General features: G+C 39.0%; 1 protein-coding gene across 1 annotated transcript; it reads left to right on the top strand.

Annotated features, from left to right (window-relative positions):
- The first annotated feature begins 313 nt into the window (after positions 1-313).
- On the top strand, positions 314-3,594 carry LOC104105091 (probable pectinesterase/pectinesterase inhibitor 13). The gene is made up of 3 exons (XM_009613330.4): positions 314-1,603; positions 1,696-1,850; positions 2,689-3,594. Exons 1-3 carry the CDS (start codon positions 519-521, stop codon positions 3,384-3,386), a joined length of 1,938 nt encoding a protein of 645 aa, XP_009611625.1. The 5' UTR covers positions 314-518; the 3' UTR covers positions 3,387-3,594.
- Positions 3,595-19,889: the final 16,295 nt, after the last annotated feature.

Here is a 19,889-nt window from a genome sequence, read left to right as displayed (position 1 = left end):
AACATGAAAAGCACGGGTTAGCTTTTAGTGACCATAGAAGTTTTTTTTCTATGACCAGTCGATATAGCCTGTAACAATTTAATTATCTGAATTATTGCAGTGCGGAAATAGAGAATAAAATATGTGTTGTACTCTTGTTAATTAGGTAAAGATAAAATGATAGGCGTCAAAGGAAAAGCGGCAATTGAATGGAATGGAACTTTTTATGGAGTTTTGAATGGGAAGAAATAACATGGATCACCCATTGTTTGGGAAGTTTTAACTCTCTGGACTCCAAATAACAAGTCCTAAAATTTCTCTACTCCAGACTTCTATTTTCCATTTCCTACAGAAATCATGGTTCTCAAATTTACACACTCAAGTCCATCTGCCAAGTTAAAGTGAATAAGAGAATAAAAAAGGGTAAAACAAATAACAAAAAGAAAAAAGAAAGCTCTCGGTGTAACATCTCTGCCTTGGCTTGAATCCAGGGCAGAGATATACCTAATCTCTGTGTCAATTCCTGGACTCAATCCAAAATGGCGTTTCAAGATTTTGATCAAATTTCAGAGCGAAGAAAGCTCGAAAGGCAGCAAAAGATGAAGAGAAGAATCATGATCGCTGTCGTATTACTTCTCCTCATCCTCGCCGCGGTTGCTGCTGCTGTTGTCTATCTTGTTGTGTTCAAAAACAAGAGCGAGGACGCCTCCGCCAACAAATCTAACAAGAACGCCTCAAAAGAACCAACCACCCCTAAAAGTGATGCAACACCACCTCCTAAGGATGACACACCATCAACACCTCCTGCCCCTCCACCAAAGGAGGAAGGTGCTGCAGCACCGCTGGTTGAGGATGCTGCGGCCCCTTCACCACCATCTGACAATGCTCCTGCACCGTCACCACAAGAGGGTGACAATGCAGCAGCACCAGCCCCTTCACCACAAGCTGAAGGAGCTATAGGAGCAATATGTGCGGCCACGGATTTCAATCAAACATGCGGGGACATTCTATCAAAAGTCTTACAAACCAATGCCTCTGGGGCTCAACCCGCGGATCTTCTCAAGGCAACCATGTCTGCAGCTATTGATGAGATTGCAAAGGGCATTGATGAACTAGGCAAAATCAACAAGGATTCTCCAGAGAAATCGACCGCCTATGACGATTGTATGTCCCTCCTTGCTGATGCCAAAAAGGACTTGAACAGTTCTATTTACATTCTTGATGGCGGCATTAATGATGTCGCCTCAGCAACAGCTGAACTCAATAACAAGTTAAGTGCAGCTTTAACATACCAAGACATGTGTGTGGATGGATACCCTGAAGCAGACCAGTCCACGGTACAAACTGCCTTGAAGATAATAGGGGAACATACCATCAATTCTCTGGCTGTTGCGTCCGAATTGTCAACAACATCCCCAAAGCCAAATAATAATGCTAAAAGACGTCTTCTAACAACACGATTAGGCGTTCCCACATGGATGAATCAAGGTGATCGTAGAATGTTGGAAGAAGAAGAAGCTAAAGATCCAAAGGGTACTGCAAACGTCACTGTTGCAAAAGATGGTAGCGGTAATTTTACTACCATAAATGATGCTCTAAAGGCAGTTCCAAGCTTTGAAGGAAGGTACAATCCTTTTCCAAATAGTAATAGTGGGCCTATCAAGACTAGCTGATGTATCAAAATTGTGATTTTCATATATGCTGTTGACAATGCAGGTACTTTATTTATGTGAAAGAAGGAGTTTATGAAGAGAATGTAGTTGTGTCACAAACCAATCTTACATTTTTTGGAGACGGATCCCAAAAGAGTATTATCACCGGGAGCAAAAACATTGTGGACGATCTGTCAACGTACCAAAGTGCAACAGTTGGTAAGTATTTATCTTCCCAACAGAACAAGACTCTGATTAAAAAATCAGCACAACCCAAATTCTAACTTTCCCTTTCCAATTAGAAAGTAAATCCAAAACGGCCCATTGAGAATTGCAGCCAACTCTTAACATAATCAAGTCATTTAAAAGTGTGATACCCTGAATTGAAATATGGTAGACAACCCGCTAAAATAAGTTACATTACACTATTGATATTAAAATTATTTGCATTTTTAGTGTATGTACATTAATTCCTTACTATTTTGGAGGTCAAATTGTTCTTTAACTAGGAACATGTTAAATAATAAAAATTATGATAGTACTTTGTCTATAGTTTTTGAACATGTACATTTAGACATTTGAGTCGTTTGGTACAATGGAGCGATATCCCATGGCGATTAGCTATCCCACCTTCTATATGGGATAGCTAATCTCATCAATATAAAGTTATCTCAGGATTAGCTAATACCCCAAACCAAATATGGGATAAAGTTAATTTCAAACTTTATCTCGAAATTATTATTCTTATCTCATGTACCAAAGGACCGAGAAAATTAGATACGCTGACCTCCAAACGCAATCATTCTTTTTTGAAGGGGTATTATTAGTTTATACAACTTACAAGGTACAACATTGGCAGCATATATTTTTCTTTCTTTTGGAGAGAATCAAATTAGAAAAAGAAAATCCACCATAACCAATGAAATAATCTGTTTTGGAGCTTTGTAGCAGTGATTATCTCTTCATACTTCCCCTCCTCTCCTAATCTCTAATGAACAATAACTATAATGCATTACTTTAACATGTCAAGTAAATTCTATTCTTTTTTCCTCTGCAGTTATTTCGGGGAATGGATTTATTGCATATAAGATAGGATTCCGAAACACAGCGGGTCCAGAAAAGTTACAAGCAGTGGCACTCCGGGTCCAAGCTGATCATGCAATATTTGTGAATTGTCGCATGGATGGTTACCAAAGCGTGATCCACGCTGCAACCCATCGACAATTCTATCGCGGCTGTTACATTACAGGTACGGTTGACATTATCTCGGGCAACGCTGCTGCTGTATTCCAGAATTGCCAAATTTACCTAAGGAAACCATTGGATGACCAAAAGAACGTCATTACTGCTCAAGGAAGGTCGAACAAGCGTCAAACCACAGGAACCGTCTTGCAAACGTGTGGCATTTTCGCGGACGATAAGCTTGAGCCTGAAAAATCGAAGGTTAAGAGTTACTTGGGTCGACCAATGAAGGAATATTCGAGGACGGTTGTAATGGAGACGGACATTACTGATGTGATTGACCCTGAAGGATGGGTAGCCTCGAACGGGGACTATGCGTTAAGCACCCTGTATTTTGCAGAGTACAGCAACAAAGGCGCTGGATCTGAAGTCGCCTCTAGAGTCAAGTGGGCTGGATATCAAGGGGCGATAGGCAAAGATGCTGCCCAGAATTACACAGTTGAATCCTTGTTACAAGGCCAAACTTGGTTGAAGGATTATGATGTTCAAGTCCGTTTTGGCCTTTCCAACTGATGATCATGATCATGTCAAATTAATCTTCTTTCATGTCAAATTATGATCTTCTTCATCTTAATTTAGTTTGTTTGTATCATGTTGTATGAGTTTTATAAGTAGTGAACAATATGCGCCTCAGACGAAAATTTTTCTACAATATATACGCACATTACAAAGAAGCTATATATGATAAATAATTGTGATGAATACTACTACTCATTGTCTATTTCGTACAACTAAGTAGAGATAAATGTAGAGATAAGTTCTTTTATAGCAGCTCGCTTTTCTTTATCAGATGCCCACCTGGTGTCCGTACCAAATTAACTAATAATACACTCTAGGTAATTGCATCATGGCAATGGTGTGTAAGGAGAAAGAGGACCTATTTCGCGATGTTTTATACTGTGGTTGATCTGTGGTATATAAATAAAAGCCTTATCGAGCCATAGGTCTTTTGCATGAGCCAGGACCGTCAGGAACAACGCTAAAGAGTCATTGGATAAGCAGAGGCGGACCTACCTTGGAGGTAGGGGGTCACCGGAACCCGTTAGCCTCGGCAAAAATACTGAAAAAATATATTATGCACATTTGTATATACAGTGGGGACCCCTCAAATAATTTACCTGGCCCCGTTAAGTAATAAAAGCCGGACAGAAGCTCTGGTTTTTTAGCCTGCTCAAGTGCTTCAGTTAGTTGATGGACCCAGGTTCGAAACTTCACTCTTTCCCCTTTATCTTTTTAATTCAACGATTGTTACTTAGTATACTAATCTACTATTTTTTTTTATTTTATCTTTTCTGATTTCTTTAATGCTTGTACCAATACTCAACCTAAATTTTTAACCTTTTTAAAAAACCCTCGCTCACCCCTTCCTCACTCCTTCCCTTTATCTTTTTTAATTCAACGATTGTTTACTTAGTACTAATCTACTACTTTTTTAATTTTATCTTTTCTGATTTCTTTAATGCTTGTACCAATACTCAACCTAAATTTTTAACCTTTTTAAAAACCTCTCGCTCACCCCTTCTGCTTAAAAACAAATATTCTTTTTCAATTGATTGTTTTAACATTTTTCTGCATTTGCTGAACTCTGACTGTGCGAATCAGCGACGGTGACTTAGTTTGAGACTCTTCTTCAGCTGAAACATACTCTTAGTAAGTTTTTTTTCTTTTGAAGATATTAACTTAGCAAAATAATTTGCTATCGAACTTTTGCTTTCTGCAAAGAGCCGAGTTAAAAGAGAACGCCAAATTAATGTCGTAGCTAGTAGGCATTTGAAAATTGAGTGCTAATGTTAATTTGAAATATTCTTTCAGTGAAGTGTTTGTCTTCAAACAAAATTGTGTTTGGAAATTAGTATAAAAGCAGAACTTCGAATTAGGATTTCTTTTATAGGACTAGGGTGAAATTTCGAACTTGTTTAATTTAATTAATACTTGTTCCCATAGTAGTTAGGTTAAGTAGTAAGCCTTAAAATCTTATTATAACTTGAACATTGGAATTGTTTTTATTAACAAAGTAGTAAGCATTAAAATCTTATTATAACTTGAACATTGGAACTGTTTTTATTAATAAAGTGTGTAGTATAATAATATGCATTTCTTACAAATGGATTTTGGTCATGGGATAACTTTGTTGTCCACTTGGTAACAATATAGTATTTACGTATATAAGTAATGATATTTAATAAAATTAAAGTTTGTATTTTGCTGATAATTTATCATAATTATATGTATTTATACTATGTATTGACTCCCCTTAATTTTCTGATATGTTTACTTTTATATATTTGGAAACCCCTTAACGAAAATTATGAATCTGCCATTGGCCAGTAATTGGTACGCTTAATATAATAGTGCCCCCGTAATGCTCAAATCCTGGGTCCGCCTCTGTGGATAAGTCACGGATTAATTTAGACTCAAGGTTAATAGATAACCCGAGTAGATTAATGTTTAGATCGTAATACTGGTTGGTAGATTAGGGCATGAATTCCTTTATGGAGTATGAAACAACAGGATGGACAGTAGATTATATCTAATAGGGAAATTGTCCGATTACATTTGCTATTTGATTATTCGGAAACGAGTGTAATAAGTAAGTCCTTAACTTGGTGCGTCGAATGCTTGATATTCAACATATATAATAAAATCCTAGATTGAACGTGATCATATGATACAAAATGAATATAGATAAGTAAGGAGGAACGGCGTACTAATTGTTTGAGTCAGGTCGAATTGTAGATGGACCAAGTCTTTTCCTCTATTATCATATCCCGTTCGGGCAGTGTGAATGGGACAACAATCTCACACCTTTTGGTATATCTTAGGTGAGGCAAATAAGTGTCTTATACTTATAAGGTTTAGAGAGGGGGGCGTCACTGCAAATATTACGGGTCTCGTTGGGCTAAACATACATTCATCGCTTGATCACATAAAGTGCATGGCCTAATATTGATCAGTTATCACATTTATAATTTACTTCATATTTACAGACGACCATACAATCAAAAATAGTCAAAAATATAAATAAAATATTTAGGTAGTTATTTAGGTAATATAAGCCCAACATTCTCCCGTTTGGACTACGTATACATTAGCATATATTTTCAAAAATAAAACAAACTTCGGCTTTCTTCAATTTCCAACTGATGAAAGAAAATATTGTAGCCACATTTTAAAAGCAAAAATCCTTAAAGTTTAATCGACTCTTGCTAACTCAATCTTAAACACTATGGCGATCAATGTTGTAAAGTCCCATAAATTTACATAAGGTGTATAAAACCAGTACTGAGTATAAATATAATAAAATCATTGGAGTACATTGACGAGCTTATGGTGTGTGTTGGAGAAGGTATATAGTATTATAGGATGCATTACCTATCAAAACAAATATCTTTGAGTCTAGTTTCCACACTTCAAAGCGTTCGTTATTTGGACACTCCTATAAAGAGTTATGGCCCTTGGACTACAGACTATGTGGCAGTCAGGTTAGGTGCCCAGATGGGTGCACCAGTTCTAGCGCCCTGTCCGGAACTCATTTTTGGGGCAGGGCTGGAGAGGTCGAGGGGCACCACCTGTAGCTGTCACCTCCCATCCTTTAGAGACACGTTAGGGCAGCCATTTTGGTCTAAATTTTAGGCTAAGTATTGAGACTTCTCTCCTCCTCTCCTCTTAGGTTTCAATCTCACTAACCAAGGTAAATTCCGTGAGTTATTTTGTGTTACTTACAAGTGTTTAACACATTTGAATTGTCTTAAACTTCATAAAATTGTCTAGATTCTTAAAATCCACCAAGAACATTTGGAAGAGAAAATTTCTGTGGTTTGCTACAAGAGATAAGATCCAAACTCCATGTATGATTTTTATGGTTTATTTAGGGATACTTACGTAGGAAATGAGTGTTATGACTTATGGGTTGGTGATTGAAAGCGATAAATGCCTAACCTAGAATGTGTTAATATTGTAGAGAATTATTGAAAGTCTCATTTATGAAATTGAACATGTGGAGGTTGTTTGTTGATGATAAGAGTATTAATGAAGGTTGGCGATCACCCTATAGTATTAATGAATCATTGAATAGTAGCACGGATGATTGTTGGACAAAAAATCACCATAAATAAAAGTTGGAGGTATTAATGTATACTAAGTGTTTGATAAAATGCCTAAGTGACCTAAATCACGTATTCTTTGGTTTTGACTCGAATAATTTATATTATTATAGAGTGATACTATAAAGTTGGTTAGGCATCATGTGCATTAATATACGTTGGCTAAACTCTTTTTATACGATTGTTTCTCTAAAATTCCATGTCTCGTTTCAAACTTATGACCTCAAGTGCCACATTAATTATGACAATGATGTTATAAATGTTTCAAGCTCCTACATGTCTAACATATTGATGTATTTTTTCTTGAACTTGAATAACTCCTTCCATGTGTTCTTCAAATGTTATGATCGCATTTGCTATGTCTCATATGATAAAATATTGTACATATTTCAAGCTATTAAATGAAAATGTAAAATAAAATGAGAAAGGGTTGTTATGCTACTAATGAGATCGAACTTCAAAACTAATGATTTTAGCTGTACCATACTTAAAGAATATTTTTGAGTGTCTTATTATGTAACCGAGAAAGTATGGGTCAAAGGTAGCTAATACCCGAAGCTGCATATATTGTTGTAGGATTATGATCGCATCATTAGCTTGCACTAATAGAAATTCGGCCAAAACCGACTGATGTCGATCGTCCGACTTCGGGTGGTCAAAATACCAAATATTTTATTTTTTCAATTTTTTTTACGAAACGGATCAACTTCGATCGATTTTTATGCATAAAAATGTGGAAAACTATTTTTCCGTCCTGCAAATTTTATTTTTCAAGAAACCGACCAACTTTGATCGGTCATTTTAAAAAATCAACCGATTTCTTTCGGTAATTTTATTTTTTTTAATCAAACCAACCGACATCAGTCGGTTATTTTCACATAAAAATGCAATTAAAGATTATAAATAAAATTAAAAAAAAGCCTTAAACTAAAATGCATCATTGGTCTAGTAGTAGAATAATATCCTGCCACAATAGAAACCTCGATTCTATTCTCGAATGGTGTATTTTTTAATTAAATAATTAAAAATACCAACCGACTTCGGTCGGTTTTAACGGCAGATTTTTTTCTTTTTTAGTCGTTCGTGAAATTTAATTGACCGACCGAAATCGGTCGAAAAATATCGAAGTCGTTGGTTGGCTCTACCGACCATACGATTACGGACCGCCACGAATCGGTCGATTTTGACAATTAGCAACCCTTTTTTTAATAGTGTTGGGTGACTAGATAGACCCCCTTGGTTAGGAATAACGAGTTGTTAGCAAATTATTGTCGATTCACACGGTATTGTGGTGAAATGACTTTTAGTCGATCGAATCTAGATTGGACTCCATATAGTACACATGCTGGTTTAACGAAACGATCCATAATTAATGAACTCCCACTAAAATGATTAAGTTTATTTTAATCTCAAACTCTCTTATGTTTTATGAAATAAAATGAAGTCCTTGACATTTTAAAATTTTATATTATTTATTCTTCTTATGTTCTTGTCCTTTTTACGTGAGAGAGCTTACTATGCATACAAGTACTATTCTATATGTACTTATGCTCTTTTTTCGGGCGTTGCATCTATTTCGTGGATGCGGGTGGTGGTACGATGGAAGACATGGACCCTCACTGGTACTCCCTCATTTCCTTTAGTCATTAGTGAGTCTGTTCATATTTGGGGGTATTCTTTTGCTGATTCAAACTTTGATGATCCATTTGGTATAGTTGGGCCTTGTCAACAATAGTTCTTCTTATTCATATTGTCTCAGAGGCTACATAGACACATGTGAGTTATATTATATTTTTGTCATTTTCTATTGAAGTCTCAAATGGAATGTATAAATAACTATTTTGCTTAGTTAACATTTTCAAGTTAATGAAGGATAATGGCTTTAAGAAAAGATTTTATATAATTAAATCATGCTTTGGTGATAAATAATGAGTCATAAAATGTTGGTTTGCTCAAGTCAAGCAAGGTATTGAGTGCCTTGTCCGCCTTCCAAGTTTGGGGCTTGACATATGCATTCTTCAAAATACAAGATCGTGGTCGCTCTCTTTCTCTATATATAACAATCTAACTTGTCATTTTAGGTCTAGGACCTTGATCCCCTTTTTTAAACTTCCTAAAGGTTTATTTGTGTTTTATGACTTGTGCGTCTGGATAGCTTGGGTCCCGAGAGGTTCAGGAGTAATTTGGAACACTTAGTTCCTAACTTGAAGCCTTAAGTTGAGAAGATTAAAAGAGCCTGGATTCGTGATTGGAATGTTTAATCATTTTGTATGATGATTTTTGACTTGTACGTATGTTCGGTTTAGCACCCAAGGGGCTCATGTGTGATTCGGAGGTGTCTTGTGAAAGTTGGAACTTGAGGAATTTAAGAAAGTTCATATTTTAGTTTTAATCTTGAATCTTAGTTGTGATATTCTTGGACGTATTTTGAGCCCTTTGTCAAGCTTGTACAGGGAGTACGGACTAGTTGAGATGATTACATGGTGTCCGGAGGAGGGGGAGGGCGAGTTTCAAAGCACTTGGAGAAGATTTTATAATTTTTGGAAGAAAATTATAGTGTCACACACAGCACACTTAGAATCGCTGGCTATAGCGCCCGAACTAGGCTTCGACCAGTAGTATATAAGGGGTCAAATTTTATGATTTTTGTCTTATTTTTCATTATTTTGGAGACTTGGGCCTTGATTTTGGATGGTTTTGACACAGATCTTCGCGCTTAGATTTTCTTCTTCTCCTTCTTATTTGCAAAATGAGTTTGTTAAATTTGTTGTTGTTCTGATAATTTGATGATTGAGGTTTGTTCATTATGATATTTGAAAGTTATGTTTCAAATTTGAGCTCATTTGGAATAGATTTGTGCATTGGATCGTGTATTGAATTATTGAAATTCAGAGAAAAAATTTATGTTTCCGAATTTAAGATTCGAAATCTGAAGTTGCATTCAACATATTGAACTGCTTAAAATTCGAATTTTTGAAGTTGCATTTGAAAGATAGAAGAACTTCATATTTGATTTTTAAATTTGCATTGAAGAGATTGAACTACTTCATATTCGAATTTCTAAAGTTATATTTGAAAGATAGAAGAACTTCAGAAATATCTGAAGTTGCGTTGAAGAGATTGAACTAATTCAGATCCGACCGGATACACTTCTCAAAAATTTATGCAATGCGGATATAACTTTAATGGTGGCCATAAAAATGAGCATATATAAAAATACCCCCTCATTTTCTGTCATCATATGAGCAATATCGTATGCATTGCTTCCCGATTTACTAGACCAAGAATTATTTCCTTCAGAAAAGTTCAATACCAAAAATTTAATGGTACAAGATTCAATAATTGATATGCCTAGGAACGGATAACAGAACCTTTAGCCTTTTGAATAATCTAGGCAGCCCATGAAGATAAAAAAAAATATGGAGGATAATTCTAAACCCAAATAATTTTTCTCAGGGTCTACATGCATAATGATTTGACAAATAATTTTATTTTCTCGAAGGTACATAAATGAATCCAAGTATCGACCAGTTACATTATATAATAATATTTACCTTTATGATGATACCTCATAATCTTGATAACCATTCCTAATTGCTTTACATCTTCAGTAGAAAAATCTTGAAAATGTCAAGAGAATCAGATTTTTCTTAATCAAGTCATCAATAAAAATAAAAATAAAAATCCCCACCGAGAGTAGTAAGATATGATCCACTTATATTAGTGTGAATAATTTCCAAAAGATCTTGACTTCGAATTCCACCCTTTGTCCTGGTCTTATCAATTTACCACGAATGCAGTCATCATGACTAAGGGGAGGAAGAATAATGGCATTCATCGATCTATCAATGTGTTCCTTGGGAATATGACCAAATGTTATACCAAAGTGTTCGAGACTTCTTTTTAATTAAAGATCACTTAGAGTTTTCAATCTCAATATATGAAATGACGAGTTAAGAGTCAAAGACATTTTATATAAATCTCAATTAAAGGACCAAAAACCAACACATTTGGGGTCATAAAATATTTCAGCTTTATTATGTTCAAAAGCCACAAGATTACTAGCATTGCCCTACAACATAGGAGAAATTATGTTCCATCCGAAACCGAAATAAGAAACACATTATCCAAGATAAGTTAAAATTCACTACCTGAAATTCTAAGCAATTTTGGCAATTTAAGTTTTTCAAAGTGAGCGTTTTTAGTCTCCATCAAATATTAACAAACTCTAATTTTTAAATTTAAAGGAATCGTAAAAAAAAAGTTAACTAGAAATACCATGAAAGTCCAATGTAATCCCAGAAAATGCAAGATCAGAAACTTCACCATACACTAAAAACAGAACAAAAATAATAGAAATTTCACCTTATAAGTTGGACCAAGAAATAAACCAAAAATAACAGAAACTATACCTTCAAATGTAAGTTCTCATTAAGAGCCTTGTTTACCCTAAAAATGGATAATAACTGAATTTATATGTGGTTTTAAGGACACGTGATTTTACTTGGTACAAACTGAGAAAATATGCAAATTGATATTGAAATTGACTGTAAAGAAAAATAAAAGCAAATCAAATAAGATGTGCAGCTTTGGCCCTCGAGCTAAGTTACCCTCGAACCAAATGAAATAGCAAATGAGATATGAGCAGAGTAACAGAGTATTGAGAACTTAAAGAAAAGAGTAGTATATTGCTTTGTATTGCGAGAATATGATGCATTTATAAATGATTAGACCACATTTATACAGTAGAGGAGTCCTACTTATGGTTCAACTCTAAATATAATAACAAATCCCATGATTGGAAAATTAATCGGCCTCATCTTGATACGTGCCGAGATTTTCGCCGTGATCCTTGCTCGATTACGAATATTTCGGCTTACCGTTACTTGACTAGGTAAACTTCCATCGGTTTCGCTCGATCTCCGTACTGCTTGATCTCGATCTTGGCTGATCTCGACCTTGATCGGTCTCTGAATTACAGACTCAGCAATCTAACTTTGCACTGAGGCTCGATATAACACAAGGCCGAACTGTGGCCTATCATGATCCAACTTCGATTAGTCATAAGAAGGACATGCCCGTTCTGACCATATATAGATAGTCCCCTAGTTTCTCAGAAATAAGGTGATGAGAAACGACATAAATTCCCGAACTTCGTCTTGATGGGTGATGACGTCAGCGACGAGCCCGACCATGACGTAAGCGATGAAATATCCCGTCAGTCCAATTATCAAGGCATTTAATGCCTGTCAATTGCTGGTCGGTAACTATCGGTTCTGAATCGTCGCCTCCAACCTATAAAAACCTCAACCCTTCATCATTCAAACTTTTACAATAAACGCCTTTTCTGTTCTTGCTTTCAAAAAATCCCTTTACTTCATAACTTTCATACCAAAATTTTTTGAATTCTAATAAACCGCATATCATCCTAACTCTTTCTTCTCTTATTCATTAATGGCTAAGACTTCTAAAATCGTGCCACAAAAGGAGATTGCTTCTTCATCACGGCTCGCCGGCGATGAGGCTGCGGCGGAGCCCCACCCTGAGAAATTCGTTCTGACAGGGTGCCCAACCATTACCGACTTTAAAATTGAGAAGACCTCTTCGGTGCAGGGCCGGTGCAAATCGGTCTCGAGGTATATTTGCACCATTACCAAAGACATCCTCAAAAAGGTCAAAGAAGAATGTAACTGGATGAATAAGGATGTGGTAGTCCCTTCTCCTGAGGAATCAATTAACACTCATGTGGAGGGGTATCTAAGTGTTTACACTTACCCCTTCACGTTTAGTCCCTTAGATCCCATCATCGTCACCTTCTGTAAAAGGTATAACGTGACCCTAGGCCAAATCCACCCTTCGTTCTGGAGAATAGTCATTCTCCTCTATTTCTTAACGAGCAAAATCGAGGGATGTCCCTTTATACTTTATCACCTTATGCGCCTTTATAGTCTCCGGCTCTATCGAGGGGGACTGATTAAGCTTGCCCATCGGGCCACTAGAGCCTTGTTCTCCAGCATAGACGAGTCTCGGGATCGAGGCTGGATGGGCAGATTCGTTCGAATAAGGACATCGGACTTGATCCCCGCTGAAGACATGTCGTTCCCTGAGAAGTGGAACATGAAATGTAAGCACTTTTACCTTGAACATTTGATTTGTCGTTTCATTTCCTATCACATTTCCTTATCTCTATTTTGGTGTTGCAGCTGTGGCCCAGATGCCGGACCCGGTTCCAGAATTGAAGCAATGGGTCGAAGGCCTGGTGTCTCAGAGACCTTACTCCGAACGTGCCTGGATGGAGTTATCAAAAGGTCAATGGGATGCCCGTAACCACAGTAAATTTCTTCCTCAGATTATTTATTGTTCTGGCCTTTTCTTGAACTAACTTATCTATTTTTCTTTTACAGGTCTCGGGAAGGATGTTGCAATGAGACCCCCTTCCGGTGACGAAGAAGTCCTTCCCCGGCCATCAACTCCAAAGCCGGCCAAGGAGAAAAAGAGAAAAAGGGCTCCGAGTCCCTGGGCTCGGAAAAGAAAAAACCGACGAGGAAACCTCGTAAGCCCAAGGTGGATGCTGGTGTTATGTCCTCAGACTGAATCCGCCGATTAAGGGTTGAGTTCGAAGAAGAAGAAGAAGAAGAAGAAGAAGAAGAAGAAAACAACTCCAAGCTGGTAGCTCATATGCGGGCTACTGCTTCAGTACAAAAGCCTTCCGGACCGGAGGCGGTTGATAAGGGAGCTTTGGCCGATGTCCCTGAATCATAAAGAGTAGAGGCCACCCCGTCCCTAGCTAAGATGGTGGATAGAGAGACCGTAGGCGAGGCTTCTCAAGCAACCGAAGAGGTCTCTAGGGACGAGCTCAGGGTGGTCGATATTTCGGGATCCTCCCAGATTTCGGATACTATGATCCAAGAGGCCAATATGCTAGAAAGTCACTGGATCGATATCCATGGTTTCTTCGACAGGATCGAATTTGCTTCTTCCGTGGATGTCACAGGATTCGGTGATTTACCGGTGCCAAAACAATTAACTTCGTCGAGTGCTACTGGATCTTCATCGAGCCTGAGACTGGTGGACCAATTCCCGGCTCCAAGCGCTAACCCAAGCCGCAAACGATATTGTCATGGAGGATGCTCGAGTCTTCTCTCCCCCTGTTGGAATTGCCAGTTATCTGAGTGGCTTAGTGACCGAGGAGGACCAAGTTGTGATAAATGTTGTAGGGGTCGCTTACATGTTCAATGAGGCTCAACACGCTCCGAATCGGGTAATCTTCGAGAGCCTCTTCCTTATACTTAGAATTGTAGATTATTCTAACATCTTCTTCCTTACTTGTAGGCTTCAGTGTTGCACCACGAAGCCTCATCAGAATTCGAGAGGAGCACAAGGCTAAGGTTCGGGGCCTTACCGAGAAAAGTGACACATATAGGCTCCTCAGTGAGAGGCTTCAGGCCGATTTGGTTGCGGCTCGGGACGAGCACACCGATATGGCCGAGCAGGTATTTCGAATACTTCACGATAGTGAAGATGAGTTGGAAATAATAACTAACAATCCGATTTTGTAGGTCCGATAGAGGCTTGAGAAGATCGGACAGCTCGACAAGCAAGTGGAAGAGATACGGGCCGAGGGTGAAGCATTAAAGAAGACATGGATATCCTGGCCTCGAAGAAGGAGACCATCCAAACACAATTGGATTCGGCTGATACTTGGCTTCAAGCTACAAAAGAGAAAACCTCAGTGCAGGCCGAGAAGACCAAGGAGCTTCAGTCTCAGCTGGATTCGGCCGCCAATGAGCTCGAGGCGGCTAAATTTGAGGTGGTCGCAACCGGTATTAAAGCTGATGAAAAGGTGGCCCAATTCAAGGTCGACGTCGAGGCCATCCAGACCAAGGCTAGGAGCATGATACAACAACAACAACAACAACAACAACAACAACAACAACAACAACAACAATAACCCAGTATATTCCCACTAATGGGGTCTGGGAAGGGTAGTGTGTACGCAGACCTTACCCCTACCCTGGGGTAGAGAGGTTATTTCCGATAGACCCTTGTCTCCCTCCCTTCAAGAACTCCCCACCTTGCTCTTGGGGTGACTCGAACTCACAACATCTTGGTTGGAAGTGGAGGGTACTTACCACTAGAGCAACCCACTTTTGTCAAGCTAGGAGCATGATAGATTATGCAAAATGACAAGCTCGGAGGGAAGCTCTCGAGGACGATCAAGCCCAGGATTTCGACATCATGGATGAGGTCGAGAATGCCCAAGCAGAAGAAATTCGGGACCGGAAGCTGGCCTTCCCCGAGGAAGACTCTGGTAGCCTAAGTGAATTCGAAGATAGGGAAGACCCCGAGGACGGAGATGCTGCCTCTGATTGAGACCAAGCCTCTTAGGACTTGGTATTTTTTTTTTGTTCTTCTTTTTGCACTTTTTCTGAGGCCGTTTTGGGCCATTGTAAAATTTTTGGAATAGGCCGATTTGGCCCTTGTACAGAAAATTATTCTATATATAAATATAAGGTTTTCTTTTCCCTTTCGGCTCTCAAGTTTTTCCTTTGCTTTGTTATTTGTAATCACAAAGGTTGAAATGCCTTAGCATGAGACAATAAAGTTGTGTTCGAGAGTCCGAACAACCCTTGCCTTTATTAGAGTTTTCTGGGCTCGATATTATCTAATTGTTTCCCAAAGATGTCTTAAATTTGTGAATTTACCGAGGGTAGCCTTTTAGAACCAGTTGTGAAAGAATTTTTTCTTTCTTTGAAGGCCTATTTTTGTTACGAATTTCGGACGTCTCTGAGCCGTGTTAAATTGGTTGTAACCTTTTAATTCGGGATCTACCCATTGGGCTCATTTTCCTATTTTGTTTGGGATTGCCCGAGATAATAGTCCCCGAGTGGGGTGGTCATAGCCTTTTGAATCGGGGAGTTGCCTATTAGGTCTTTTGTAACTGAGTCCCGATAACTTGGGGTGTTTGAGTTGAACGGCAGTCGCGGAGTGAGGGAGCGGTCGTTCGTGTTTTGGTTAAGTATTGCCCTTATGCTCGTTATAGTATGAAGCTCTTTAAGAGATATAAATAGGAAAAACTTTTAAGCATCATATGTTTGCAAGGAAAGTACTTCTCTTTATTCTTGATCAAAATAGTCATACATGCGTACATGTTTAATCCAGGGCTCGAATAATCTATGTGGGCACGGTTCGTTCTGACCGTTTGGCCCTTACAATAAATCCTATCTATCGAGACCCTCCTTTTATGAAGTAGTTTCCTCGTTAAAGTTGATATGCGAAGATAATGTATATCCAAGGGTAACCCCCCCCCCTCCAGTATTCAAAGTTAATTGCAGAGGAACCTCAGATATTGTTGAATTGATCTTCGATGCCGATTCGTAATCAGGATTGATTCTAAGTTAGCACGATTCATTGTTGCCTCGTTAAATACCTCGCCGAAAAACCCATTTGGGACAAAACCAATCTAAGGGAAACAGAGTGCAACACATGCTTTCAGACCTAAAGACTTCATTCCGTTCGCTGAAAAATCCACCGTCGACTCTTGTTGACCACCTGCAAGTATTAGTCTAAAACAAAAATGAAAATAGAAAGGGACCGTACCTTAGCAGTAATATCATTTTAGGTGTGATATGTTCCAATTGCTTGGCAGTTGTTCCCCATTCTTCGTTCTGAGCTTGTAGGACCCTTTTTCGGTGACCTCAAGAATCTGGTACGGTCCTTCCAATTTGGACCCAATTTTCCTTCTTTCGAATTTTGGGTGTTAAGGGTGACTTTCCTTAGCACCAAGTCCCCAGCGTTAAAATATCGAAGATTGTCTCTTCGATTGTAGTATCTCTTGATCCGTTTTTTTTGGGCGGCCAATCAGACGAGGGCGTCTTCGCGTCGTTCATCCAATAATTCTAGGCTCGTATTCATGGCCTCGTTATTTGACTCTTATGTTGCATATCGGAACTTGATACTAGGTTCTCCGACCTCGATCTGTATTAGAGCTTCAGTACTATAAACTAATGAGAACGGAGTAGCTCTGGTGCTAGACTTCGATGTTGTGTGATATGCCTAAAGAACCTCGGGTGGGATTTCCTTCCATTTTCCTTTGGCGTCGGTTAGTCTTTTCTTAAGATTTTGGATGATGGTTTTGTTGGTCGATTCGGCTTGTCCATTCCCTGCTGGGATGATAAGGTATTGATAGGATTCTTTTTATTTTGTGATCCTCGAGAAATTTAGTTACCTTGCTGCCGATGAACTGCTTTCCATTATCGCATACGATTTTGGAAGGCATACCGAATCGACATATGATGTGATCCCAAATGAAGTCTATAACTTCCTTCTCCCTGACTTTCTTGAAAGCTTGTGCTTCAACCCACTTAGAAAAATAAATCAGTCATAAATAAAATAAATAGAGCTTTACCTGGGGCCTATGGAAGAGAGCTAATGATGTCCATTCCCCACTTCATGAACTACCATGGGGATAAGTCTGAATGGAGTAGTTCTCCGGGTTGATGAATCATTGGCGCATACCTTTGGCACTTGTTGCATTTTTAAACAAACTCTTTTGCATTTTTCTCCATGTCGATTCAGTAGTATCCGGCTCTGATCACTTTGCGGACCAATGATTTGGCACCAGAATGATTTTCGCAAGTGCCCTCGTGGACTTCGCTCAAAACTTATTCAGTATCTCCTAGTCTCAGACATATCGCTAATGGACCATCGAACATCCTTCTGAACAAGGTTCCATCTTCGGACAAGGTGAATCGTGTTACTTTTGTGCGCAGGGCTCTCAATTCTTTTAGATCTGAGGGGAGCTTCCCATTCTTCAAATATTCTACGTATTTGTTTCTCCAATCTCATGTCAATCTTGTAGAGTTTATCTCGGCGTGGCCTTCTTCGATCACCGATCTCATGAGTTGTACGACAACCCCCAAATTGAGTTCGTTGTATTCAAACGATGACCCTAGGTTTGTGAGGGCATCAGCCTCACTATTCTAATCTCGAGGCACATGTTACAAAGTCCATTCCTTGAATCGGTGTAGATTTACTTGTAGCTTATCTAGGTATCTTTGCATTCGTTCTTCTCGAACTTCAAAGGTTATGTTAACCTAGTTCACCACGAGGAGGGAGTCGCATTTGGCCTCGATCACCTCCGCTCTCAAGCCTTTGGCTAATTCGAGACCTGCAATCATGGCCTCATATTCAGTCTCATTGTTAGTGAATTTTACAGTTCTGATAGATTGTCTAACTATTTTACCTGTGGGTGGTTTCAGCACGATGCCGAGTCCGGACCCCTTTGCGTTCGAAGCACTGTCCGTAAAGAGGGTCCAGATTCCTGTGGATGTACCCGAGTTTACTAAAAATTCTCTTTCAACCTCAGGTACTAGGGCCGGCATGAATTCAGCCACGAAGTCTGCCAAGATTTGAGACTTGATGGCTATCCGGGGTCGATATTCAATATCGTACCCGCTGATTTCTATGGCCCATTTGGCCAACCGTCCCTAAAGTTTGGGTTTATGCAGAATATTTCAAAGTGGATAAGTTGTTACAACACATATGAGATGACATTGAAAGTATGGTTTTAATTTCCTAGAGGCGCTTATCGAAGCGAGCGCCAATTTTTCTATATGGGGATACCTAGTTTCGGTCTCACCTAAGGTCTAACTAACATAATAGATAGGGAATTGCATACCTTGTTCTACTCGGACCAAGACTCCATTTACCGCTATCTCTGATACTGCTAAATACAAGTAAAGTTGTTCGTCTGCCCTCGACGTGTGAAGCAGTGGCGGGCTCGATAAGTATCGTTTTAGCTCCTCCAAGGCCTGTTGGCATTCCGGATTCCACGTGAAGTTATTCTTCTTCTTCTTCAGTAACGAGAAGAATCGATGACTCTTGTCGGAGGACCTCGAGACGAATCGCCCCAAGGCGGCTATATGCCCTGTTAACCTCTACACGGCCTTAACATTGTCTACTACCGTGATGTCCTCGATGGCTTTGATTTTTTGGGGGTTGATCTTGATTCCTCGGTTGGATACCATGAAGCCGAGAAACTTGCCAGAGCCGACCCCAAACACATATTTTTCTGGGTTGAGCTTCATATTATACTTCTTCAGTATACCGAAAGTTTCCTGCAAATGCTTCAAATGGTCCTCTGCTCGTAGGGACTTAACTAGCATGTCATCAATATAAACCTCCATTGATTTTCCTATTTGTTCTTCGAATATCCAATTTACTAGGCGTTGATAAGTTGCATCAGCATTTTTAATCCGAATGGCATTGCATTATAGCAGTAAGTGCCATACTTAGTGATGAACGAGGTCTTTTCCTGATCTTCCGGGTTCATCTGTATTTGGTTGTACACGAAATACGCATCGAAAAAATTGAGGATCTTGTGGCTGGCCGTGGCATCGATCATATGATCGATATTAGGCAAAGAAAAAGAATCCTCGGGGCATGCATTATTTAGATCTTTGTAATCTACACACACTCTAAGTGTGTTTCCCTTCTTAGGGACTACTACTACATTTGCTAACCATTCGGGATATTTTACTTCCCGAATGGATCCTATTTTAAGAAGTTTGGTTACCTCGTCTTTGATGAAAACATGTTTGACCTCGGACTGGGTCTTTTTTTTGCTTCACCGGATGAAACTTCGGATCCAGGCTTAGTTTTATGAGTGGTGATTTCTGGTGGGATCCCTGTCATATCGAGATGGGATCAAGAAAAGAAATTCATGTTAGTTTTAAGGAATTGAATAAGTTTTCCCCTGAGCTCGGGAGCTAGCCCCGTGCCCATGTATATCTTTCGTTCGGGCTGATGTTCAATCAGTGTGATTTGTTCCAGCTCTTCGACCGTCGACTTGGTGGCGTCAGAATCATCGGGGACTATTAAGGATCGAGGGACCCCATAGTCATCATCATCG

The sequence above is a fragment of the Nicotiana tomentosiformis genome, chromosome 11 (genome assembly GCF_000390325.3).
Source record: "Nicotiana tomentosiformis chromosome 11, ASM39032v3, whole genome shotgun sequence".
Lineage (NCBI taxonomy): Eukaryota > Viridiplantae > Streptophyta > Magnoliopsida > Solanales > Solanaceae > Nicotiana > Nicotiana tomentosiformis.
Note: the sequence above shows the minus strand (reverse complement) of the source record. Positions and strands in the feature narration are given on the sequence as shown.